The sequence below is a fragment of the Falco naumanni genome, chromosome 5 (genome assembly GCF_017639655.2).
Source record: "Falco naumanni isolate bFalNau1 chromosome 5, bFalNau1.pat, whole genome shotgun sequence".
NCBI classification, from domain to species: Eukaryota; Metazoa; Chordata; class Aves; order Falconiformes; family Falconidae; genus Falco; species Falco naumanni.
Genome location: NC_054058.1, coordinates 37432782 through 37459987, shown reverse-complemented (window position 1 = coordinate 37459987; position 27206 = coordinate 37432782). Strand labels below are relative to the sequence as shown.

Here is a 27206-nt window from a genome sequence, read left to right as displayed (position 1 = left end):
CTGGTCAATTAACCCTGGAAGTGGCATTACCCAACAGGAGCACCAGAACTCAGTGGATCACAGCCTTAAAGACAAAAGCACCACAGGTATGCAATCTTTTGTAAGACACACAATCCCCATCACCCAGCTGAAATAGAATTGATCCCAAGTACAAAATTAACAGAAAGGAAAGGCACTAGACTGCTCAGAGTTCTGCTTGGACTGCTGTTTAAGAAATGTTCTTAATTAATTGGGCTTTAATCCTGCTCAGCTGAAGAACAAAGAGCAAGATAAACTGCTTTACAAAAAAACCCCACTACACCTCAAATTCAGCCTTCCCTAAAATGGGACCTGATTATATCAGATCTCTGTTCATGACTGATCAAATCATTACTACAGTATTACAAGTGAAAAGAGTTCAAAAATCTTGAGTCAAGAGTTCCCAGAATTATTTGAACCATTTTAAGGGATAAACTCAAACAGAACTACTGAGAAACCTGCAATGGTTTTATTCCCCTGACCCTTCTCCAGCGTGTGGCAACTAGTCCTGCCAGTTTAGAGCAATGAATTAGAATTTGGTTACTACTCCTTACAACAATTCGTTTTGTGTATCATGCCCATAACAGCTGCAAACTAGAAAGCTAGATCTAATTCTGGATGACCTTACACAACATACTTATTATGCATGCTATAATAATGGAACCATGTAAAGAGCAATATAATGCCAGCACAACACTTTATGGTCTTCAAAATGCTGTAAGTAAAATGTTTGTGATAAAGCAGCAAGTTTGATTTCAAATTAAGTACACCCACTTTATTCAGTCCTCTAAAACATAACATAAATAATCTATTTTTATGAAGAGCCATGACATATTTGAATAAAAAAGAACATTTTCCAAGAACTAAACTCGTTCTCCAACTAATCACTTTTTGACAGAGCAGTTACTCAGCTGCTTTAAGCCAGTTTTCATCTATTTTACCAGACTGTTGAATAATCTGTGTCATTCAACAGCTGGAAAGCTGTTATTCTCCTAGAGTTCCAGCAAGAATAGCTAAAACTCTTTCTTAATGAGAATCGTAGAGTGGCAGAGTTTGGAAAGGGACCTCTAGAGGTCATCTTGTCCAACCCTGCTGCTAAAGCAGGGTAATCTACAGCCAGTTGCCCAGGTTTCATATCCAGACAGCTTTTGAGTACTTACAAGGATGGAGGTTTCACAGCTTCTCTGGGCAACCTGTGCCAGTGCTCACTCACCCTCATAGTAAAAAGGTGTCTTCTAATGTTCAGAGGGAACCTCCTGTGTTTCAGTTTGTGCCCACTGCCTCTGGTCCCGTCCCTGGGCACCACTGAAAAGAGCCTGGTTCTGTCTTCTTTACACCCTCCCTTCAGGCATTTGTACACATCCATGAGATCCCGACTGAGCCTCCTATTCTCCAGGTGGAACAGTCCCAGCTTTCCCAGCTATTCCTCATGTGAGAGCTGCTCCAGTCCCTCAATCACCTTCACAGCCCTTTCCCATACTCTGTCGAGTAGCTCGATCTCTCTTGTACTGGGGAGCCCAGAACTGGGCACCACACTCTAGGCATGGCCTTACCAGTGCTGAGCAGAGGGAAGGATCACTTCTCTCAACCTGCTGGCAACACTCCTAACACAGCTCAGGAGACAGTTGCCCTTTTTTGCCATAATGGCATATTGCTAGCTCATGTTCAGCTTGGTGTCCACCAGGACTCCCAGACCCTTTTCTGCAAAGCTGCTTTCCAAAGTCAGCCCCGAGCATATATTGGTACATGAGGCCGTTCCTCCCCTAGTCAGGACTTGGCATTTCCCTTTGTGGAACTGCATGAGGTTCCCGCCAGCCCATTTCTCCAGCCTGCTGAGGTCCTTCCGAATGGCAGCAAAGCCCTCTGGTGTATCACCAGCAAACTCACCGAGGGTACACTCTGCCCCATCACCCAGATAGATCATTAAGGAAGATGCTGAACAGTATTGACCACTGGCATACACGACTGTTACTGGCCTCCAGCCAGGCTTTGTACCACAACACACTATGTCAGTCTTCATGAGACACTTCTCAAGCGAACAGGAAAAGCGTTAACTAGAAACGAATTTTAGTAGTGAAGGAACTGTGGGGTTTTTTTCTCCCATTCTATGAATAGAAGTTTTTACACAAATCTATTTAGAGATGAAGTCACTTCAGGGTCTTGGAACACAGTGTTTAAAAAACATGTTTTTCATCTGCCAGGTACTGAGGCTATTTAAAGGACTGAGACGTGACAAACTTTGGATAGCTTTTCAAGCAGCTATAACATTAGTTTTCTGTTATGTCCTTAACTATCTTCTAGTAATACATGCAGTAATTGCTACTTTAGATTAAGGGTAAACATAGGAATCACTCAGACTGAAAATATCTATAAATAGAAGAGCAGGCTGGTAAAGGTCATCATTAAAAAGAGTCAAAGGCAGGCCACTTCACAAAGCTAAAACTTATATAAGCAAAGAGGTCAGGGAAAGGGAGGTCCTGAGAAGAAGTGGTGCAAGTGGTCAATGCAGAACACAACTTGCCTGTCCAACAGTAAATGGAAAGACTGATTCCAACCAAGAAGCCCACTGTGAGGCAGGAGAGAGGCTGGCCACATGCCCAGTACACAAAGACAGCTGAAGAATGGGTAAAAACAGCAAGAACCAAGTAGGGCAAAAGATAATCTTCTTCCCCATCTCTTCAGTAGGCTGCAAAAAGGTGGTAAGTAGTCAAGAGGAACCAGGGTAGCTGGGCGTTGTTATTAGTGCCCACAGACTAAATATGTCAAAGTATGTCAAAGAAACTTTCTTCTGCCTAAAGCAAAATAGCCATCGCTTTCTTTTGTAAAAGAAGGTTGATCCCAGTGCCAGACAGACCTGACACAGGTACTCTAACACAGTAGGCTGTGTTTCTTTGTTTTATGCTCTGCCAGAGCATGAACATGCAAAGCTATTTTCAAAAGTCAGAACAAACTTTTCAATTACCTTTGAAGTTTGCCCTGCCCCAACTTCACTACGTGACAGATTTAAACCAAAGGAAACCAGGAGTAGAAGAGGATGGGAAAGAAGGGGAAACATTAAATTACAGGATAATTTGCAACAAACCTGGAGAGGCCTTTAGAGGAACAGCATCAAGGCAGCTGTCATAGATGTGACTTAACAAGAATGCTGGAAAAGACCATTTCCCATTACTGAGTTACTATTTTTTTCCCCAACTCATTCAATCATGGTCCCATTTCACCTCACTAATTTTTATGTCAGTTTCTGCAAATCTAACTGCCCTGGTCTAAAGAGTCAAAATGCCTACATGCAAAATCGCTATGTTTATTTCAAGGAACATGTATATAATCATATAGTAATTGTTATAATTTAGAAAATAAGTCTTTATCTTACTACAGATAGAGTTAAAACTACAAGTTTGTAAATCTGTGTACACTTAAAACATGCTTTACAGTGTGACTGAAGCATTTGCTATCACCCAGTCTGTTACAATTTTAAGCTGCATTCATCTAAACTAGCAGCACTACCTTTGCCAAGAAAGCCATCCAGAACTGAAGTGTAACAGGCAATGTAGATATTCAAGAGGCAACTACACATTTCCAAATAATCCCATATGTGTCCTGTAACTACAGGAACCTTCCCCTTGAATAATGCTAATATTTTCATGTTCATTTTTGGAGAGCGAGGCAGGGGTCCAGGTATCCCTTACACCAGCAGCTCTATTGGTAACTTCTACCATATGAATCCAAATCAACTTCTCCATGAATCTCCAAGTCATCCTCTTATCATTGCGGTTAGACTTCCCAGTGTGTAGCTGAGAATGCTGACAAGTATTTCAGCCTATTAAAACTGAGAAGAACAGAAAAGACTGGGACAATCTGTGCTATTCCATAAAAGTATCGCTCAGAACAACCTAAATAACAAGCCAAAGCACACTATTTACTGCAATGAATGACTCAAAATCCCTGGGGACAGGGTAGGTCAGTGGAGTTACCATTCCCTTCCATGCAACCAGCCAGCCAGGAGAACTGCATAGCATCAGCAACACACAGTTCCACCACAACCACCAGTATACTGTATGGTGGGAGACAGAACTGGAGAAGTGCAATAACAAAACAAGCATGGAAATGAAGCGTTCCTTCTCCTTTCTGCAGTCAGTAGGAACTGGGAGGAATATTTCCTCAAATTGCCTGTTTTTAAAAGATACATCAATGATTTTGTTAAAGATCCAGAAATAGGGACTACATTTGGGAGAGTGTTAAGAATTTCTTCAACAAGTAAGAAGTACCTGCTTTTAGCCAAGTTTATACCCTAAATAACGGAAAAATGAAAATATTTTGGCCATGGCTAGGAGGTAGTGGTAATCCCCTTGGTTTTTAGGCTAAAATGACAAAACCATTCTCTGTCTTTTTGGTTCAAAACAGTCACTTGCAAGGTTATGTTAAAAGTGGAAATTGTCTTTTATTTGGTGGCAGTGGGAGAGTGAAAATGCATACATGTTCATAAGAATATGGAGAAAGCAATTACAAGGAAATACTAAAGTAGAGGACCGAGGCAAGATGAAACAAAGAGGAAACCAGATACTGAAAAGGACATGAACGAGCAGCAGTAACTTGTAATGAAAGAACAGAATAGAGAAGAAAGCAGTGCAACTAGATGGCACAAGACCATCTAACAAACACTATTTGATAACTGTCACTGATATTTATTAAATAAACTATACCTACAAAAATAACACCTCACATGCCTTAAGACTACCAGTAAAATTTGTTCGGCAATATGCAACAGCTGCTTTTCCTTATGCTTTCCCAGCCATAAGCTGTTTTAAAGACATACATATAACTAGGTAGGCTACTGGACTTTCCAACTGAGAAATTAACAAAACTCCCTTTTCCTTGTAGATGAAAGAGCTGCAGTGTCTGGGGGTGAGAATTAATATTAGTATTTTTCTTGGTCTGAGAAACAAGCCAACTCACCAGCAACGAAGCATGGATTAGGTTGCATGTAACAACCTAAATTAACAACTGTGAGCATCTCCTAATAACAGGAAAACCAGTGGCTTCCTTAACTATTATTTTTTATATTTAATTTACATGCCTATTTTTATCTCCGCCTTTTCAATTGTGAAGGTTTTTGTAGATGTGTTAGTACATATTTTGTAGATTGCACCTATACACTTTCCACTAAATGAGGAAGCCATCACTCTGCTGTTTCAGTGAAAACCAGTTTTGCACAACTTAGAAACAGAAAAAAACCTAGTACAAAGTTGCACATCTCCTGTTTTCAGTATAGCTCTCCTACAGCTGATGTTCAGTAGTAAAGATTATATTAGCACAGTACAGCATTTAAATATTTCAGGTCAACCTTAACAGGGAGCATCTGATGTTTCTGCTCAATTTTGTCCTGTTTTCCCATTAAAACTTTTAGAACTATCCTTTTAACTATTCAAAAAAGGTTGTACACCTCTATGGTACAACTGAGACTTCCAAGTACAGTTATGATTAGAATCCATTACAAAACAAATGTTAAGTACTTCAGGACTTCTTCAGAGATTAGCTTAAACCACACGAGAACTTAACACAAACCCCAGTAATTTTCAATTAAAGGGGTAAATGCTTTCTTGTTCTGCTTGAATACAAGCTATTTGTGTTTTCTGTTCTACTGGCCTTAATTCATCCTATTTCCTCTTACATTTCAGATCTAAATAATTTGCCAGTTTGCCTCTAACAGGTCTGTCATTATTTGAAGCCTAATCCCCTGATTTGTTCTTACATGAGAGAGAAGTAATATTCAAATGTGAACTATTAAGAGTTTGAGTCTTGTATGGTTTTCATGTTCACAAGGATACTTACTAGTAAAGCTTAGCTAATGAAGCAAACTTGCCAAAACAGTTATAGGTCATCCAAAGAGGAAACAAAAATAAGTTTCGTAAGTAGCTTCACTAATCTCCTAGACCCTCAATTTAAGTCATTTTTACCAGAGAACATTCTTCAGAAACAGTTTCCAAACTGTATGATGAAGAATCTTCAAGGCATTTGAAATGCCAAAAAAGAATGAACCAATTACAAAAAAAATAAAATCACAATGCTGAAGGCCAAGTTTACTCCATGAAATAGCCTAAAGGCATTTCTATTTGCTCCTTAGTGGTTTTCTACTTCCATTGTGATATGAAGAAACAGGCAGGTGTTGCTGAAAGTATTTCATACTCTCAACTTCCTTTCACTTCCTCTGCATCATTTATGGTTGACCCTTCCCTCAGTCCTGCTAATGTAGTGGTAAAGTTTTTGCCAATTCAGTAAAGTTTGAAAGGCAGGTCTGCAAGGTGAGGTAGGGCTGTCTGCAAAATGATACGCTTGTAACATTTTGGACACATTAAAACAACTGTTAACTGAATTTCTCCTTGTTTTGTGGCAATTAATAAATGAACTAGGAATTTCCTAGAAGATAAGCACTGAATCCAGCCTTTAAGATCTCCAGAATTCATTGAAAGCAGTAAAAGAGGGAGAAAATCTCCTGCTGGGATTTGCTCCCCAAAACCCTACTATTGCCAACAGTACAAATGGCATCCAGAATTCTCTAATGGACATTCTGCTCCAAATGGCTGCTGTCTGTCACCAACGTCTATTGATCTTCCAGAAGCAGCTTCACTTTCACATACTCCACTCTTGCTCAGCATCCCTTAAATTCCCTCATTTAAAGACTCCTTTCCCTGCCCTTCCAGTTGCTAGTAAATCTGTTTCACACTTTGAAAAAAAAAAATAACATCCCTCACTAGCATATCTTTTCTAGCACATGGTTAGATACCACAGTGCATGGTGCCCACAGCTGCAATGATTCTCAAACCAAGAAGAAATGCAATTTTTAAGTGGAAAGCCAAGAATCTATAAAAAACTGTGAAGCTCACCAAAATATGCCATTATGGCATTTGCCAAATTCTGTTTCCATCTAAATCTGACTCTGAAGTTGCAACAAGAATAAAGCCCTAAAATCAGGAGACAGAAAAGCTGTAACAGTCAACAAGCTCAAAAATCATTACTAAAGTTTGTTATTGAATTAGGTTAATGGCAGTCTTACAGCTTTGACTTTAAAAGTATTATATTATGTAGGCATATGATAAAAAACAACGGAGAGCACAAAACTAGCATGAAGTGGTGCTTGTACCATAGAAAACAATTTTAGTTTTTCAAGGCGAACCAGATACTGGTAACGTACTTACTCTAATGGCAGCGCAAGTTAACGACTCTGGCAAACATCAGATCATGCAATAGGTTTGAGCTCTGAAAGACGCACAATGCTCTACCCCACAGGGTAGCAATAAAACCCTGTTACGGATGCAGGTTGCAGCATGCTGTAGGCCACCGCACCAGAATTAAGCGTCCATCCCAAATGATTCCCGTGCGTGCACATTACATCAAAAACCAGCACCGCTGGGAGTTCAAGGCACCTTCTCATCTGTGGAACCAGTAGTTTCGTTCCCCTCGCCCATTCGGGGAACTGGAAAGGTGTTTTGAAAAGTATACAGGAACGAAGTGCCCCGCACTCAACATCCACCAGGCACCACGGCCCAGCCCGCCCTGACCGGGGCATGAGGCGCCCCCGGAGCCAGCCCAGGAGGCAGCCGAGACCCTCCCCGCCCGCAGGGCCCCTCCGGGCGGTGAGGGGCTTACGGCCGCGACGGCCGGCCCCGGCACTGCCGACGGACGAGGCCCCCCGCCGCTTCGCGCCCGCTTCCAAGGCGGCATGGGGAGCGCGTTCGCCCAGCGCCAGCCGGGGAGGAGGCGCAGCGAGGAGCCCACGGCGGGGCGCGGAGCCCGGCGAGTCCGCCGGGGCGGGCGAGCCGCGCCGTCTCCCGCAGCAGCCACGGCAGCGACCCAGGCCGGGCTCCGCCAGTAGGACAGCCCCTCCCGGCCGCCTGGCACCCCCGAGGCTGGGGACAGCCCCACTGCCTGCCTCCCTTCCCGCCCGCCCCGGCGAGAGGGCTCCGAGGTGAACCTCCCCTGCCGCCCCCTCTGGGCCGGCCCCCGCCCCTGGCTCGCCTCACCTGCTCGGCCCCCCGCCGCCGCCCACAGGAGGACAAGCCCCCAGCAGCAGCACACGCTGCCGCCGAGCCGGACCATGCTGCTGCTGCTCCCCCGCGACTCCGCCGGGCGCCGGGAGGCGGCGGGACTTTAAGAAGTTCCATCGCTCAGGGCAGGTCTCGCCGCTGCCCCCGCCTCCTCTGGCGCCCGCCCCGGTGGCTGTGCCGGGGCGAGAGCTGCCCCCGAGCCGGCCGCCCTCTCCCCTCCGCCTGCGGGATGTGCCCCGGGGGCAGCCGGCTGCGGCGGCCGCTTTTCTCGCCCCATTTCCCGCCCAAAGTGTCGTGGCGGCAGCTCTGAGGCGGCCGTTGGGCCCGGGGCTGCCGGCTGCCCTGCGGCCGGGCCACCTCCCCGCCTGGCATGTCGGTGGCGATGGCAGAAGGCGCTGGGGAAAGCGTTAGGTCAAGCTTAGCAGAGAGCCCAGGGCCCCAGCATCTTCCTGGGCTCGGCACTTGTTTGGAGCCTGCCTGGCCCGGGCGGGACGTGGGGTGCAGCCCGGGCGGAGGTCAGGCCTCACCACAATGCTGGCCAGCCTGGTGAGACACAAGGCAGTGAGGAGGGAGCGCCAGGCTGGCCACTGGGCTTGCTAAGAGTGATTATCCCAAAAGGCTTGAAGGTTTATCAGGAAAGGCCCCCATTAAGCAACAGGAGTTAGGTGGTGTCTCGTCAAACTACATGTTTTGCATCAGAGGAAGAGCAGCTTTCAGTCCTGTTGAGAAGAAAACTGCTTTGTGCATGTCTCAGCAGAAAAGCTCAGGGACAATCCTTTTCCTGGGGTCTACAGATAGAGACAGCTTGCTGTGGGATTTTCCCCTGCCCCTGTGATTCAGATCATTTTGAGAAACTGCCTTTTCTTCTTTCCCAGTGTTGGATATTCTACTGCTGTCCTAAAACATCCATTGTTGGGATTATGTGTTTTGGTAATTGTTAAAGATAGTTCAAATTTGATACCGCTGCCTGTAATAGCCTCATATAACAAGGTCACATGCCCAACAGTTCAGGCCAAGTAGCAAGCCTTGGCCTGAAGCCCAGGGTAAAGCCATGTAACACTGCTGCTGGCTGAACGGATCCTTATCGATCCCGGCTTTGTTTTGGGGTACTTTTCCCTAAGAGATAAGGATAAAATACAGTACTGTTACTTTTTTTTTTTTCCTCACCAGAGAAAAATAACTCTTAAATGTCAAATCATGAATGGATGCTGTGTTGGAGGCACATTTTCAAAAGGTTTTTCCAAATGAGAAATTCACCTCCATCACATGCTGCTCTCAGTTTGACTGTATTGGTGAAATAAAATACAAAATTATATTTTCTATAGAATTCCCTGTACAGGATTACCACAGGGGGAAAAAAATACACTCTGTACAAGTCATGGGCATGGCCAGTAACTGGAGGCACATGTGAACCAGGATAGAGAGCACAAATACACAATGATGAAACAGAAGGGGAGTGTGGATGAGTGATGAATGGCGCTCCTCAGGGGGCCGCTGTTGAGACCAGTGCTGTTCAACATCTTTGTTGATGGCATGGACAGTGGGATGGAGTGCACCCACACCACCACCAAGCTGAGTGGTGCAGTCAACACACTGCAGGGAAGGGATGCCATCCAGTGGGACCTCAAGAGGCTTGAGAGTTGGGCTGGGGTAAACCTCATGAAATTCAGCAAGGCCAGATGCAAGGTCCTACACATAGGTCGGGGCAATCCCAAGCACAAATACAGGCTGGGTAGAGAACGGATTGAAAGCAGCCCTGAGGAGAAGGACTTGGTGGTGTTGGTTGATGAGAAACTCAAGATAACACAGCAATGAGCACTTGCAGCCCAGAAAGCCAACCATATCCTGGGCTGCATCAAAAGAAACATGACCAGCAGGTCAGGGAAGGTGATTGTGCCCCTCTACTGTACTCTCATGAGACCCCACCTGCAGTACTGTGTTCAGCTCTGGGGCCCCCAACATAAGAAGGACGTGAACCTGTTGGAGCAAGTGCAGAGGGCCACGAAGATGATCAGAGAGCTGGAGCGCCTCTCCTGTGAAGATGTGCAGAGAGTTGGGGTTGTTCAGCCTGGAGAAGAGAAGGCTCTGGGGAGTGGGGAGATGATATAGCAGCCTCCCAGTACCTAAAGGGGACCTACAGGAAAGCTGGAGAGGGACTTTTTACAAAGGCACGTGCAAGGGGTAATGGCTTTAAGCTGAAAAGGGGTAGATTTAGATTAGATAGAAGGAAGAAATTCTTCACTGCGAGGGTGGTGAGGCACTGTCCCATCCCTGGCAGTGTTCAAGGCCAGGTTGGATGGGGCTTTGAGCAACCTGGTCTAGTGGAAGGTGGAACTAGATGATCTTTAAGGTCTTTTCCAAACCAAACCATTTTATGATTCTATGATTCTACGCATGACAAAAATGAGATGGCGACAAGGGTGGAGCCTGAATATGACCTAACAGCTACAAAGCTCATGATGTGTATTTGGAAAGATTCACTTCCACATGCTTCCAGCCCAGTGATTTGCAGGATTTTTTTTTAATGTGAGTTAAGTTCCAATGAATGGTGATGACACAGCCAAAATCCTTTCCACTTGGAGAACAAAAGTATATCTCACACTAGGTTTATAATATAATGTATCACTGCTTAAAAAAAGCAGGAGAGGTGAATGACTAGACCTTCAGTGACAGATTTCTTATGGTAGAGAGCTCTTTGATCTAACATTTGATGACAAGATGCAACGGTAAGACATTGAATCTAAGACAGATTCAAACTAGAAACCGGCAGCAAACTTTTAAAATGGGTAGTCAAAATTGGTTTTATTGTCATGTATGGTGACAGATACATGCAAGGACAGAACTATGTAGAAAACAAACCTACCAGAAGATAGGTCCATCAACTCGTTGCTAAGGTAACTATTTATCTTCAAAGAATTATATGAAATTTATGAGCTGAAGAATGCAGGAAAGAGAAGGGCTACTGAAAACTAAACACTGTTTAATGGTCTCAACCAGTGTCAGCGGACATTTGCTGTAAAATAATTTTTATCTCAGAGGTGCCAAGGATAGAACCCATAAAACTCTTCTTCAAAAAATAGCCTTACATCAATTCAAAGATCAGAGCAGGTCTGCCTAACATAGTGGTGGTGGGCTTCTTCAGGCTTGAGGAGTCCAGCGCTTAACACTGCATTACAGCTACACTGGCTGAGTGTATAGCCCAGTGGTGCCACGCAGCACAGCATTTGCACACTCAAATGCAAACACAGAGACCAAGCTTGTCAATCGGCACCGTGGGGCAGTCAGTAGCAGACTGCACTCTTTTAATGTACAGATATTCTTTTTAACACCTACCAGTTTTAGAATACAAGTAATTTTTTTCTATCCTCGTTCCAATGAACACTTCATTAGGACACAGACTAATATATATATTTATATATATAAATGTATTAGAATATAATAGAATATGGTATGGTATTAGATTAAGATCAGTTACACATAATGCTGTGGCTATTGGTTACATATTATCTGCTGTTTCTGTGTATACAGTGTTCCTGAGTGTGGGAATTTACATTCTTTAAATAAGAGTATAAGCCCTACAGCACCTCAGTATTTAGTTTTTCCAGTATTTCATTTTTGCACTTCAGATCTGTCTATTTACACCTAGGTTGTTCTTTTTGTGTGTGTGTGTTCTTACAAAGGCAGTTTAGGTTGACAAAGAAAAAACAGGCAACTGGCTTGTGCTTTTTTAAAAAAATTAAGTTGTTAACTTGGACAAAAATGCTGTACATAAAAGAACGATTTTTCACCGAATTTTATGGTTTGAAAACTGACCAAGATTTGACAATGGTGAAAGAAGTATCTCTGCTTTGAAAGCTACCAATGCACAAAAGGCCTTTGCAAAAATTTCACTCACTAGTTGTTATTTCTTCATATGAATGCTGATTTTCTTTTACACGTGTCCCTTGTGCTTTGGTTGCTTTTTAAAGCTGTTTATTAGTATAAATGCCATGATATCAGTTAATGAGTGAGTCATCTGAGTAAACCTGAGTTCTGCCTGGTTGTGAAATTTCATCCAAAAGTTGAATTGAAAGTTTCTGAGGTTTAAGGAGTTCAGATAAGTTTTTCCTTCATTTCTGTTGCACTTCTGATTTGGAGGCAGAAGCAGAAGTGGAGAAAAGTTATGAAAGTGTCTGGTTTTGCAAGATTTCCAGTTTCATTTTGCAGGCCCAAGAGATTCAGAAAAGCTTTAGAAACCATACAACTTCTGGAGTAATCTCCCAAGGTAAATAACAGAAGTGTTGTCTCTTGAACAAAGTCAGCTTGATTTAACAAAACATGTGAGACACAGGGGAAAACAACAGAAGCAGAAAAATGGAAACATATCCAGGATTTATGTATGATATGTTTAATGTTATTTTCAAATATATTACAGCAAATTTTTCTTCAAATAAAAATTACAAATTAAATACAACATTTAAAAATCATGTCAAGTTAAGGCTTTGCTGTGAATATTTTTAGAAGTGGATTATTGAACTGGCTATCACATTTAAAAAGCTAACCAAAACAAAAAACCCCAAACTATTTTCCAGACTCAAGTGCAGATATTTTCATTTACCTCAAATCAGGCTGCATGTGTCCTACTGAAGTCATCCAACAATTTCAATGTTACAGTGGAGAGAGGTTTGATTTACTCATAGCAGGTCAGATGGTAGGAAGGATGCTTGAAAAGGTATTTCCTTTCTGCTATAAGCCTCCAGCCTTCACATGAAGTAGTCCAGAGAGTTGCTGCAGCTTTTTGAGTCACAGTAGACATCCAGTTCTAAAGATATGTGGCAGAATTCTCTGTGCTGACCAGTTGCAGGTATTCCAGGGTACCTGATCGGTAGCTAGCTACCCGTGAAAGCTCTTGCATCTTGGATCCTTCATTTTCCCTTTTCTGAAGAATATTGGTTATCATTTCTGCTAAGTCATCTTGTAACCGCTGCTGGTTCTCCCTGAAAGCAACAGAACAGGAAAAAAAAATCAACAGTTCACACATTTTTAGTGATCCCCAGATCTCCAGTGTCTTTTAAACATTTCTATCCCAGGATTATCTTCATTACATTCACACACCACTGATAAAATGTGTGGGTAGAACCAAATTCAGGTTCTGGATTTGGGAATAGAATTCAGGATTTCCATGTGATTTTTCCAGTTGACATGGATCAGAATCTCTGAACAGGAGGTGTGTAGCTGTGTCATTATCGACCTTAAAAAAATTGATCATTTGCATAAAAAGTAAGACATTAATTAGATTCACTCCTAATCAAAATAGATTCTAGCTCTCAACACCATTACTGGCACCAGCACTTGCACCATTTAACTTCTAGTGGGCTTCAGTAACAGAGTTGTGACCTTTTCATAAATTTCTGCAGTGTATCTGGCTTTTGCTGGAGTACCCCCCATATAACATTTTTAAGGGGCAATTTTATCAGTCACAACATATATGAGGAAGTGAAAACAAAAACATCGCTGACCACAGTGATCCAGCTCAAGAGGTACTTTCAATAGTTGAATTCCAGAATTGCCAATTTTATAATTCTGATAGTCTCAACAGATCATAGTAATTAAAAATAAGGAGTTCTAAGTTTATAAAAGAGATGTATCATAGAATTAGGCTTGACGGTATTTCTGCTCAGCACAGGGACAAACACTTGTACTTTCCACTAAAAAAAAAAGAAAGTTTGTGACATTCTGTAGTAGATTAAAAGTTTGATTGTTTCTGTTTTGCAAATGTCCTGAGAAAACCTTTAGCTTTCCCTTAGCCTCCTCTTCTCTTTTAGGTGCATAGGAATTAACAAGCAAAACATTTTATTTGTGCAATGAATACATTGTGTGAGATTCAAAACTTTTGCAGTAGAAGTAAGTGGTAACTTTACGTATGTCTTTCACTATAAGGGAATGGTGATACAGTTTGCAATATAATTGCTTCAAGTTGTACTGAAACACAGTCATTTCAAAGCAGATGGCAGCAAATTCCCACTTAGTAAAGAGCAACTGTATGCAGGATTTTAGAGCAGAAAGTGAGGAATTTACACATCTAATGAGTTTGCAGGAAATAATGCAGTACTTGTGTGCAAAATACACATGAAGTAAATGCAACCAGCTACCCTGACTTCAATTTTGCATAGTTTATAACAAACAGCACCTCCACTATTACTATATTTTATTCAATACTAATACAAAATGATAGCTCACTTCCAAGATATCAACCTCATTTTTCTTCCCTGACAACTTATCTCTTATGTGTTAGAAAGTAAGTTTTTGTTCCATTTGGAAAGACTTCGTGCCTGTGCAATACTACAGTAGCTTTCTCCACCTCCTCTAGCAGAATACTGCTCAAAATCCTGCAAGTTTCATCCCTCCTATGAATTCCCCTGCAAGAGCTCACAGGCATAACAGGGATCTGAGCATTCAGTTGCAGTTATCCTCTCACTGTATTGTCACACGCAGGTGCCATTAAGATTAAAATTTTGGAAATATTAATGTTTTTAATTTTTCTGTCCATCTCTTGCACTTAGCACATCAGCAATTGTCCTATAAGTCTTAATTCCCTTCCAAGGAAATGAACAAGTTGAGCACTTATATACACAAATAACCTTCAGCACATGCATAGTTCCATGTCGTGAATATTTACACGTTTATATGCACATATACTGTTAAGCCTCTAACTGCTGAAGGCAAGCTGAGTGGTATAAAAAACCCCACAAGTGCCAGGGAGGAACAGTGAAGGCTAAAGTGCAAAGACTGGGAATTTCTCTTCCCTTTTAACATATAAAGATCATCTTACACAGAAGGAGGTGTTGGAAGATTGTATTTCTTGTCCTCAGTACCCGTCAACCAGTAGGTAATCTCTGTTCCTCTGCCCTAAATATGTATGACAAAGAAGAGAAAGCACAATTTCAGGATTAGAATGTAATTTCCTGTTGTTAATTTATTTAAATAATACTGCATTGCACATCGTGCTGTGTTTGTGTTTGCTTGTTTTCAGTAACTGATGCTCACAGCAAAGGTTTAAAAATCAGATGTGAGAAGAACAAGAACGGAGATACAGCTGTGCACCCACTCCCTTGTTTCATGACCTGAAACACACACCGTGGGAGAGGTGAGCTGTGCTGCCTGCCATCAGCTCCCAAGCACCGACATCTGCCAAGTGTAATAGACTGAAATAAATGGATTGGTAGATAGACAGATATGGGAGCATGAGCAAATTAACAATAGATTCCTCTTCCCTTCCATCAGATGAATTCACTCCACAATTTTCTATTACAAATGGTATGTTTCATTTATTCTCCACATCTTTACATTGCTTTAATTTATGATTTAGGGAGCTCTTCATTGTTTTGTCTTTATAGAAGTGTCTTCCACCATTAGAGACTGTGATACCAGTTGGTCTGTAACCCTTGTTCCCCAGCTGTTAATCAAGTTGTAGGGTACTCTCAGCTATATAATATACTTCTATATTATCCCTCTAGTAGTCTGTGTTCATGCATGCATATTGTAAAGGTTACCTTCAAGTATGTTTCTCCTCTCACTTCATACTGGAATTGGCAGTCTGTTCTTTTCAGGATGTTGATAGTGGAACCACTTACATGAATCCTTAAAGCTAAAAAATTAAGAGGCAATGAAAGCTCAGCCTGAAGATGTACCACATAATGATATTGTATATATGAAAACCGGTGCTATAGCAGAAGCTCCTCCAATTATTATCAACATAAATTCTGAGAGTCTAATTATATAAGAATCAGTTACATCAATGCATAAAAAATCTGACTCCACTACATAGCACTGTATCTAGGGAAGAATAGCTGGTACAGCCATTGACCTGAAATACAGGTGACTATAGTATCTGTAATATTCAGATGCCAAAAGAGCATAGCTGGGAGTAACCTACACAGAGAATAGTCATGTGAAGGCACTGTGCAGAAGGAAGACAAAATGGCTCTTGGCACAGTTCCTTAATGGTGAAGTTGAAGACCTAATTGCTTCAACTTAAAATATATAGCATATACAGTCAGCATATTTACACAACAAAGCTATAATACAATTCTAAGTTGAACAAATATCTACAATTCATAAAGTAAAATTAAATTCCAGACACACAAGTATTATATCTTCCAAAGGAACTCAGCCAGTGATCCAGCCTACGTACTCCCTGTTACCGGCACTAAAGCATGAACAAGGAACAATTCTTCATTGCCCAGCTGAACAGTGAAATAATTGGTAATCAAAAAAAATAGGGCTTCTGCATCTTTAAAACTTCTGCAAGCTGATTAAAAATTGTTCTCAGCTGAAAACAGACACTTCAGTCACAAACTAACCAATAACCTTTGGCCTTGTTACACTGACAGCTAAAATTAAATCCTTACGCAAGCCTGTGGATTCCATCCGTGAAGCTGTGTTCACAGTATCTCCAAACAAACAGTAACGAGGCATTTTTATTCCAACCACACCAGCCGCACATGGACCTAGAAGTGGGATGCAGAGAATGGAAAAAGGTGGATCAAGAGACTGTTTTTGGTGTCTCACTGTTGCAGAGTACTGCAGGGACTGCTGGAGCTCTGCGTTCCTCACCAATGGCAATACTCTGTACCTCACTTCCCAAAGTATCTCCTAGTCTCCCCTTCCACTCCAAACCAAACCTAGCTCTTAGTCTTGCATAATCCAATAAAAGCATAAAAAGGACATAGATGCACAGTGCTAATCGTATTTAAACACAATTTCTGCACAGAAAAAGTACAGTTACTAACTGTCAGGTTTGGAAGCAAGAGAAAAAGAGAATAAGCTTAATTATGGAGGGGTGCATAGTGGTGCCTCAAGCAGTTCCCCAGTGCCTCGGTTACTTTCGGTTCCTCCCTTGGTAGCTAGTGTTCAGTTGTTTTGTTGAAACAAGAGGAAATATAAAGATAAAATTTCCCAAAGTGCTTGGGATTGTTGAGCTCTTTGCAGTTCCCCCTTGATAAAAAGTATTTTTATGGATAAATTGAAACATTTATTCCCACATAAGCTTGACAGAACTTTTGCCTCCAAAAGCGTAAAATGCAGGCCTGCATTTTTTGGCTAGACAAACATAGCTGGCCATAGCTGATCTCTACTTTGGTCAGGGAAAAGTGATCTATGAAGGCTTATTTCATACAAGTAGCTTAATCATACCATGAACAATGGCAATTGCTCTTCCTAGCTACTGACTTAAGAATGAATGGGCTATTTCACGTATGGGGGAACAAACCAGTGGCTTATTTACTTCTGTTGCTCTTCCACCAGGTACATTGTTTTCAACCTAATTTCTCATGAGGAGAGCAGTTAACGTGTGATGTACTACCAGACCTTCTATGGATGTCTGTTCTGTTGAGAAACAAGGCAACATTGTTACTGCTGGTCTAGCACTACTGTGTACCAGAGTGAATTCCAATGCGGATCCAAACAGGCAGACCCGGCAAATGTCTAAGCTCAAAAGATCCCATGAAGCTGAGGATGTCCAGAGCCATCATGGAGATGTCTACTGCATGTCGGTTGCCATTCCTCTTTGGTAAACCACTGACCACCATGTAAGCATCACCAATGGTCTCCACCTGTGGGAATAAAACTAGAACTCACTACCTGCAAACACAGCAAATTACACATTTAGTTGAAAGCAGAAAGTCTATCAGATCCTGTTGTTCATGATTAAACGTTTTTTTCCCTGGACAGCAGGATCAAATAGTTGAAAGTAGCTGACACCTTTTTGACTGTTAATAACTGTACCCAGCATTCCAGATAATGAATCTGTGACCAGCCAGTATAGAAAATTTGGTATAAGCAGGCACACTAAAAGCATATTGAAATGAGGTAAGCTTGACCTGGTTTTCTCTCTTTTGTCTTTGCTTAGAAGGCAGATTCGCAAATCCACCACGACATTCAATTTTATTTGTGTCCCCTGGTTAACTGAGCAAAAGCAAATCACCTTGTAAACATCATGATGGTCAAGAATGTGGTCAAAGTTCTTGTAGATATCATTCAGCATATCTACCACCTCCATAGGTGTGCTGTATTTGCAGAGTGTGGTGAAGCCAACAATATCACTGAAGTAGATAGTGACTTCTTCAAATAGCTCTGGTTCTACCAGGCCAGTTTCCTTCAAAGACTTTACTACCGGCCTGTGGAAGCAGAGAAGGCAGGAAGAAAGATGAGCAATGTTTCATATTAAAGGTATTTGTTCATGCAACCCAACCACATCATTGCTTTCTGTGCAAGAAACACACAATAATTTGCTGAAAACTGCCACTGTAATTGCATTTTAGATGCCCATAATGCCTTTCAGCCAGGGACCTCAAAGCACTTACTAATGTTAATTAATGCGCTACAGCCTTACAAAATCCAAGTGTGTTAATAGCCATGAGGAAACTGAGGCACAGACAACTGAGATTCTTGGCTAAGTTCAGAAATAGGGATATTGAGTCAAATTTAAAACTGACATTCTGAATCTTCTGACCTGTAGACCTACATTCTACCTACATGATAAGTAAAAACAGACATATTTTTCTGTTTCATTAGCACAGAAGTAATTTCATCCTGATAATTACGTTGCCTCATCCTGATTTCAGATGAGATATTGTAGTCTGATAATTTCATGGAACAAAGATTCAATACCATGACAGTCAATATTTGTTCAGAGGGACCTTAATTTTCTTGCATTTCTAAATCCAGGAAAATATCTGTTCCTAGTGGGGGTATCTGTTGCATGGTGCACGCAACGAGCTCATTTCAAATTTTCCCCAAAAGTGAATTGGACAGATTTTTTTTAAGAAGAGTCATAAAATCAATACTCTGACTACTTAAATACCCTTGAAACTAGTAGTGACATACAAGGGTAGTTTTACTATTCCAAATGTATGCAATACCAAAATCACTGATATTACCAATATTATAATATCAATAATATTTGTCCTGTCCTGACGCATCCGTCTAGCCCAGTCTGGCCCAGACCACCTCAGTTTCTCTGTTGCATTGCTAAATCCCAGCCTGGAGTTGGACTGCACTCCTGCTCTCCAGCTGGAGTCACTCTTTCTACATAGCAAGGTGCTGGAGCAGAACTCTGTGATGTGGGATCACTGTACATCTGTGTGTTCCCAGGAGGGCAGTGAAAAAAGAGGTTTGTGCTGGACAGGAGGATCCTGTCCATTAAGAGAGGCTGAGGAAAGTAACAGGTCCCAGTACCATCTTGACATGAAACTCCACCATAGGGTGGAGACCTCAGGGACAGATTGTTCTTCTTTCCTTCCTAGCAGGATCAGATTAGAGGGGAAGGAAATAGAAGATTAACGTTAATCCCAAACCCCACTCTCCAAGAACCAGACGATATATGTAAATAAAATGCCAGTGAAAATCTTCCTGGCCAGTTACCTTGGAAGTAACATGAAATTAAGCCTGTCTGCTCTGTCTCGCTCTGCCTTGTATAGCTCTGTCCTTTCCTCCACCAGGTGCTCCAGGTTCCGGGAATACAGCTGTAGACGCCTGATCAGGGTATCCATGTAGCTTTCATTTGTCTGGCCATGGTAGTTACTATGAATAACAGAAATACTCAGGAGACAAGTAAGGTTGATGAAAGCACATTGTTGAAAGTCAAAAAGAGACAAAAAAGGAGCAACAGAAAACTTCTCCAGTGTAGCTGGAAAACTGCTTCCATGTAGTTAGAATACAAAGTGCCTCAAGTGCATCATTCCATTTCTTGCTTGGAGGGCTTACGTATACAAACTGAAAGTCTGTGATCCATGCCTGTCACTTGGAGATGGTAATTCTTAAATCACCCTTAAATCACCTAGCCCTGCTAACATCAGGTCAGCTCCAGGTTACCTTGGGTAATCCATGAACATTCATTTGTAAAAAGTAACTAATAAGCTCAAATCCTGAGAGGAAGCTAAAGATAGTAGGTAGAAAAATGTATATAACGTTTAAATGGAGACTTCAGCCAGAAGAATTAAGACAATTTGGGGCTGCCTGTGTAGAAGATGGAACAATTCAATGGAAGAGTTAGCAGCCCCTGGGCTGGTTTTACTCACAAGATCCTGCAGACTCCAACCTACTAACTCCTGGAAGCAGAAGTACAGTAAGTAACAAGCCACTCACAACCCCTGTTTGTCTGGCCAACCTGCACTCACCAAATCAGTCTGAAAGTAGATGGGGCCAGGCTGACTAACAGTTAGATTAGTATTGTATCCAACTGGACCTTAAAATCACTCTTACTGTATACAAATATTTATGTCAGGGATGCACTATCTTAGAGCCTCCATGAGGAAAACACTGTGTTGCATGTGGCAAGAGGCAAACTCTTTGCTTTTGTAGAATGGAGGCTTAGGAGCTGAACCAGGACATCTTTCTATTCAGCTGCAGTAGGATTATTCAGTCAATACATTCAGTTATGCTTAGTGCAGTTGTCCTTCTGCCCACGTAAAGTATAAAATTGTGTGAGTACTGCTGGGGTTTGTTGATGAGAAAAGCTTTAAAAATTGGAGAGCAATTTCCCAAGAGAACTGATTAAAAGCTCACTGGCTGGACATTGAAATAATTACTTCAGACCAAACTCTGCAGGAACAATGCAGCATTGTCCAGGTGAAAGGCCTGTATAACCCCACAGGGTTTATTCAGCTATGGCCCTTATTATCCCACAACTTTATACCAACAAAACTCTGTAATTAATATTTCTGATGAGTTATAACACAGCACTTCTGGTCAGCTTAATTTGCGACCATCCAAACTCATTTATGGCACAACCCAGTTCATCCAAACTTTCTAATCATCCTCCAAACATTTATGTGCGTTCATTTCCTGAAACTTGGATGACATGAGTCACTATCCAACTCTCAACTAGAGACAGGGGGTGAATTACTTGAATCGTTTAAATCTCTAATTATCCAGCTTGCTACTTTCACAATGTACCAATCTGAGGTATAGTGATTGTCTTACCCTCACACAGCTAACATATGCATAGATTCTCATGCACACACATGTACATATACATACACACATGCTTGCCTACTTTTCTGCCAAAGAACAGAAGAGGATCTAAGTGAAAACACTCAGTTTTTCCACTGACTGAATCATAATCACATCAGCTTACACACTTAAAAATACGATTTTTTTAATACTTAGGAGGAGTTTGGAACCTTCTAAAAATTGGTACTCCTGCTGCTCACCTGAAAATTTTAGCCAGAGTACTCTCGATTTTCTTAAAGTCAGGCCTTTTCTCCGGATCTTCCTCCCAGCAGCTCTTCACTAGCATATACACCTTCAAACAAAAATTTAAGGGAAGTCCACCTGAGTAAGGGACATAGAAGGATAATGGTGCTAAACAGCACTGGTTCATTAAGGAATTTCCGGTTACTCTTGACTGGCAACATATTAAAATGTGTGACTAACCATTTTGAATCTATGGTTAGGACAATCACTGCAGGCATCTTAAACTTAACTCTGTGGTGACTAGTGACATGATCTTAACTTGAATTTGCAATGCATAAATGAAAACCAAGTAAATGGATCCAGTCTTGCAGCTGGTGCCAGGTACAGTTATTGACATGGAGCTAAATGCTGTGTAATTATATTTCCAGTATCTTGAGTTTGGGATTTTTCTAAAACTGGTGATTTAGCCAAAAATAATGGGGTTCATTGCTGAATATGTGGACGTCTACAATACAGTCATTTTCACTGGAGCAAGAAGCCTTAGGGGTATATAGTCAGTGGAAAGAGGTGTGATTCATCCCACCTGAAAGATATCTAAAATAGGTCAGAAGAGTGGTACCATGTAAGTGTCCATTTCTTTTCAGTGAAATAATTTTTCTTAGGTTGTATTTAATTTCACTGGCAACAACTATAGAATACTGTTTTTTTCCCATGATATTAGGGCATTTGGCTTAAAATGTGCATAGCTTTCATCTTCCCATGATCATGACCTCTAGTTTGGCCAGGACTTCTGCCCTTCACCCAGAAAATGGCTTAGTTAATCAATAGCTTACTTCCACCTGTCTTTCTCCCACTGTTTCCAAGGACAGGTCTGGTCGGAAAGGCTTCACTCCTTTGCCACTCTCCACTCTGTAAAGTTTCTCTAACAAAGGAAAAAGATGGAAGGTTTAAACAAAAAAAAAAACAAAAAAAAAAAAACCCAAAAAAAAAACAACCATAAGAAGGATGTTGCTTGCAGATAGCATCCTATGATGCTACAAGTTACTGTACAAACAGAAGCCTTGAAGACAGTTCTCTCATTTTGATACAAATTTCAACTTTGGAGCTTTTCTAAATATCACAATGTCTAATTGTGATATTTAATAATGTCTAAATATCTAAATGTCACAAGATCAAAACAAGCTGGCTTGAATGCCCCTGAAAGCAAAATGAATAGGAATGTACATGAGTATTTATTGATCATGGTAGACACAGTTATAGCATCTTCCCAAATGAATGTTAGGCATTATTAGTGTGCCTCTCAGCATGAGGTATATAGCTATAATAAAGAACAATGTGAAAAGCCCATTGTGACTTCATCAAAAGTGTGGAGACATACAATTTTTATCAGAGCAGTTCATCCTGCAGATGTTCAGCTTCCTTAAAACTAGGCTATTAATGTATATTGTTTAAAACCACTGCATTTGTTAACTCACTTTGTCCTCTTATTCATGAAACCCATTCTATGAAAGTTATTTGGAATCTGAACAGATCAGAATGCAGGCTGCATTTGCACAAATCAATTTAAGCACAGTAAGTGAAAGCTAAAGCAAAAATATCTTTGTCCTTCTCCTCCAGACCTCAAGAGTTCCAGAGGGAGTTAAATAAGACAAGCAGTTTTTTACCTTTGAGGGAGAGAAAGAGAAACTGAAAGAGATCTGTGAACAAGGATGAAATACATTTATTAATAATGTCTTATTATGTTTGGGACACAATTTTACTGAAGGAAGCATATAATGAGATGAGGAGGGTTTGTAATTGTGATGGTATGTGCAAGTCTAGGGCAGCTAGGGATGCCTAAGCATGCCAAGTGTTCATGATCACCTTAAAAAGACGCAGCAGCTTCCAGCTTTGTGGTACAGAAATTACAGACTAGAGAAAGAGCAGACTTGAGTCCCCCAAATGCTACGGAGTGTAGAGACTCCTAAGAAGACTTCTGTGGGCTAAGAGACAGAAGAATCTGTGTAAGTCTCATGTATACAAGAGGAATGTGTTGGATTTCCACACTGTGCATACACCTGATAGCGGAAGTAACAGCAACTATTAGCAACACTGCAATTAGCCAGTCGCATAAAGCAGTGAAACAAGGAGGCAGCTTGAACTGAGCATTGGTACATGACAAGATTTCACAGTATGAGCAGCAAATGAGGTGTTTCTGCAGAAGAGTGGAGCAACCAGCTGGCCTAACAGCTGTCTTGCAAAAAAGTCAGTGAAGAGAACTATGACCTAGTTACTTCTATACATTAGAAATCCAGTTCTGTATGCCCATTGCCTTTGTGAGACTTCTTTTCTCTCATTAGTAGCAATACTATTTTATGTTAAGTTGATTATACATATTTGCAGGCTGAGCAAATTGTCTCACTGAGTACCTGGAAGCTGAGTTTAATTTTCCTAAGATGGTGGATGAGGCTAAGTACAGGGGTTTTTAAACAACTCTTTTAAAATCTGAACACAGTCCTTGCTACTGCCAGTGAAGTCCTGGCGAAGCGGTTATATCAGTTGTCCTGAAATAACAATGTCATGTCTTATAAATTGCAGAGATTAAATTCTGATAGCCTAGCCATTGAGAGACTTTCTGCAGGAGACTTAAAAAGCAAATTAATCTAACATGCAAAAGGGACATTTCTTTGCCCTTTACCATTGACTCTAATTTGGTATTCCTTTCCCTTTTTTTATGTTAGATATTTGTAAATGGTCATCCCGAGTTTGAGCTACTCTCTTCCTAAATTAGATGATGCCACAAAAAAAATTCAAAAGTGTTTGCATGAGTATGGTCCACCATTTTGCTGCCTCATCTTGGCTAATGAATGAATCCAGACATTTAAATGAGGAACCACTTCAGCAATATATAATAACACTCATTCCTTTCTGTTACGTGACATTTGATGAACTGCTGAAACTAGGCTGAACACATTTACTCAAATTGCCTATTCAAAAATCAAGAATAATACCAGAATCCATTAGATCAGCAATATATATCTTAGGCATCTACTAATGCTTTTAAGGAAAAAGCTCTGGGGAGAAACCCACCCTCCTCACTGAATGGAAAACTTGAAATTTCAGCTGACGTTCACAAAGCAGATTTTTGTTCAAGTTACACTGCATCCAGACTTACCAAACAGGCTTCAGGCTCAGTAAGTTTATTGCTGTCTTACTAAACATGCTGATATATGTGACCATCTCCAACAACAGCACCTAGAGGTGCTAAAAGGTGCTAAAAAGTTTTTCAGTTGGATGGATTAACCTAATGCTATTTGAAAGGGACAGTCTTTCTAAAATGACAAAATGCAGTGTTAAGAAACAGGTCAATGTTGAAACAAGGAACCAGATCGTGACTGTGACAGCCAGGGTCAAAAAGCAGTGAGGATGCCACCACACCTCAGAAGAGCCCAGAAACACTGTCTGAGGCTAACTTAATAACCATTAACATAACACAGAAAGACTGCAACTGCTCAGCACAGTTTAAAAAATGTAGTTTGCTATGGATTTGCTTTGCAAGTCAAAATGGGCAAGGAAAAGCATTTTTCATTCCCTTATCTATTTTTGTGATATTTTTTAAATCCTTGCATTCATGAGGATTGTGCCTGCCTCTTCCCAAGAAAAAGGAAAGACTTATTTTCTCTACCTTATCTTAAGCATGGAGTCCAAAGAATTTCCTTAAAGAGGAAGAAGCACATCTAATATGTTTTAGGTTTATATTTATATTAAGGAGTTTGAGATGTGAAATACTGTGTTTCCTCAAATATGAACATAAATTTGAGATAATGTAGGATGATGAACTTGCCCCAGAAGTTGTTCTCAAATATAACTCAGGAAAAGAGCTATTAGGCTGTCCAGCTGCTGCTCTAGATGTTTTAACAAATGTGAGGCAGATCTATCAGAATGATTCAGAGGTAAAGGCAATGTCTAGACTTGTTGGTAACTGTCACTAGAAAAATCCCAAACCCACACATGCTTTTATGTCAGTTCTAATATATAGTAATGCCTGTATTCTGGGAACTGGGATTACCTGGGCAGTTAGTCATTCACGAACAATGTCACAAAATGCACAAAATGGAGTTTAATGGGTGCACTACAGAGGAGATGCTTTTTTCTGCCAGAAGTTAAATGACTAAAGTTAATTTTGACAGGCTTGAATAAAGTCTAATTGCCAGTTCTAAAATGCCAACTGTTCTTGTGTCATGCTGCTTTTTTGTTATTTTTGTTGACATTGCTGATTTACAATGCCTAATATGAGTGACTTATTACATGTGCACAACTCATAATAGAAAAAACTTTGTGGCCTTTGAATGTTACAGTGAGTCTGGACAGCATTGTATAATGTTAACTTCTGTAATGCTGTAACTGAGGTGAGGAGGGAGGAGAAAAGACAAGAAAACTCAGTGCAAACTTTATTTGCAGAAAAAATAAGGACACTAACTGAGATCCTTCAAACAAGCTCTTCATTCATCACACAGTGAAAGAAGCAGCAGTTCAAGCAGCTATCAGAGACAATGCCTTTCACAAAATGTGGAGAATGGGCCAGTTACAGCTACACCAACCTGGAAGGCTGCAATGGAGGAGAAATTTGTGGATTTACCTTTGTTGTCCCAGCAGTGTCCAGTGTAGAAGGTCTCCCTGCGTAGGATGATTTCTTGAGCAATGATCCCATAGCTGTACACATCACCCTTCTGAGATACATCAGCATGACGGAGATGCTCTGGAGCTGTCCACAGGTCTGAAGATCCAGAGAGCAATAGGGGACAAAATAAAGGAGAAAGGGAGAGAAGTAATTCAAAACGGGTGAGCCTTCTCAGAGCATCCATTGCTATAGTGGTATCTCCTTTTACTCTTTCCATATCAAACCCAGAGCCCACTGGTACTGTTTATTTCCTACTTTAACGTTTCTCTTGAGAAGCTGACATCAATACAGGTTAGATAAACCCTGATGTGGTAGTTTTCAACTGTCTGGGATTTGCTGACCCTACTATTTTCCACCTCCAGAAAAGTTATGGTTGTCAGCACTGAACTTGCTTTATTTAACTACCTTTCATGGGCTTAATAGCCTATGCATTTGTAGAAGACCAAGGAATGCCAGTGCTATTAAAGAAAAAAACAAAAAAAGCTGAGCTAGATGCATGGAGTTTGTTATGCAAGATGTCAGATGAGAGGACTGTAGTATTTCCCAGCAGCCTTGATACCATGAATCTACTGAAATAATTCTCAAGTGCTTTTGAGCCTGACATAATATTACCTGCTCATAAGGACTTACTTTCTACATAAATTATTAATCTGCATTTCTAGTGCACCATTGTGCCTCAAAACCAGAATGATATGACAGTTTGTTACGACATGCTGGTGATGTGTCATAACAGTGACCTGAACACAGTGACCCTGAAGACAGTGTTATGATATCAGGCTGCAATATCCAGCCACGATGCATCTGTAGATCTCTTGTGAAACAGTGAGGTTTCTTCAAGGAAAGAATTCTAGTAGCCAGAAATTTTGAGGCCACTTACAAGCAATCAAAGAAGAGAAATACATTACAATGTAATAATAATAATATAAATTTAATTATGAAATTTGTAAAATGAAGAATGAATAGAGCATTTACATTCAGTGCTCTTTTCTTACTCTTTTTTTTATGTTCTAATAGCTACTCTTGAGCATGTTTGTATCTGAATGTAAAAATTTTCTCTCAACCCAATTGCAATGACAGTTTCTTCTCAGGTCATATGCTGCAGTTACGGCACAGTGCTGTGTTTATTATACCCCAAGCTCTACTACACAGATTCATCTTTTCACTCAAGATCAAGTAAGAAGGAAAAGATGAGTAGGAGTGCTCTATTTTACAAAAATGTCCTATGAATATGACATCTCATAGAAAATGTAAATAAAAGCTGTTAAATTATTCCAGTCTAATTTAACACATATTCCTAAATTCCTACATAA

At 40.9% G+C, this 27206-nt stretch overlaps 2 protein-coding genes across 2 annotated transcripts in view; both read right to left on the bottom strand.

Moving 5' to 3' along the window:
• Positions 1 to 8163, bottom strand: part of PLBD1 (phospholipase B domain containing 1) — a 39105-nt gene extending 30942 nt beyond the window's left edge. Inside the window, exon 1 of the mRNA XM_040595537.1 lies at positions 8037 to 8163. Coding sequence (XP_040451471.1) covers positions 8037 to 8112 — 76 coding nt within the window. The 5' untranslated portion in view covers positions 8113 to 8163. The remainder of the gene's footprint in view (positions 1 to 8036) is intronic.
• A 4351-nt stretch (positions 8164 to 12514) lies between these two features.
• Positions 12515 to 27206, bottom strand: part of GUCY2C (guanylate cyclase 2C) — a 47540-nt gene continuing 32848 nt past the window's right edge. Inside the window, exons 18-27 of the mRNA XM_040596805.1 lie at positions 25855 to 25992; positions 22070 to 22158; positions 21254 to 21345; positions 19464 to 19622; positions 18025 to 18217; positions 17479 to 17653; positions 16451 to 16549; positions 15593 to 15687; positions 14872 to 14948; positions 12515 to 13036 (exon numbers count right to left, since the gene is read on the bottom strand). Coding sequence (XP_040452739.1) covers positions 12862 to 13036; positions 14872 to 14948; positions 15593 to 15687; positions 16451 to 16549; positions 17479 to 17653; positions 18025 to 18217; positions 19464 to 19622; positions 21254 to 21345; positions 22070 to 22158; positions 25855 to 25992 — 1292 coding nt within the window. The 3' untranslated portion in view covers positions 12515 to 12861. The remainder of the gene's footprint in view (positions 13037 to 14871; positions 14949 to 15592; positions 15688 to 16450; positions 16550 to 17478; positions 17654 to 18024; positions 18218 to 19463; positions 19623 to 21253; positions 21346 to 22069; positions 22159 to 25854; positions 25993 to 27206) is intronic.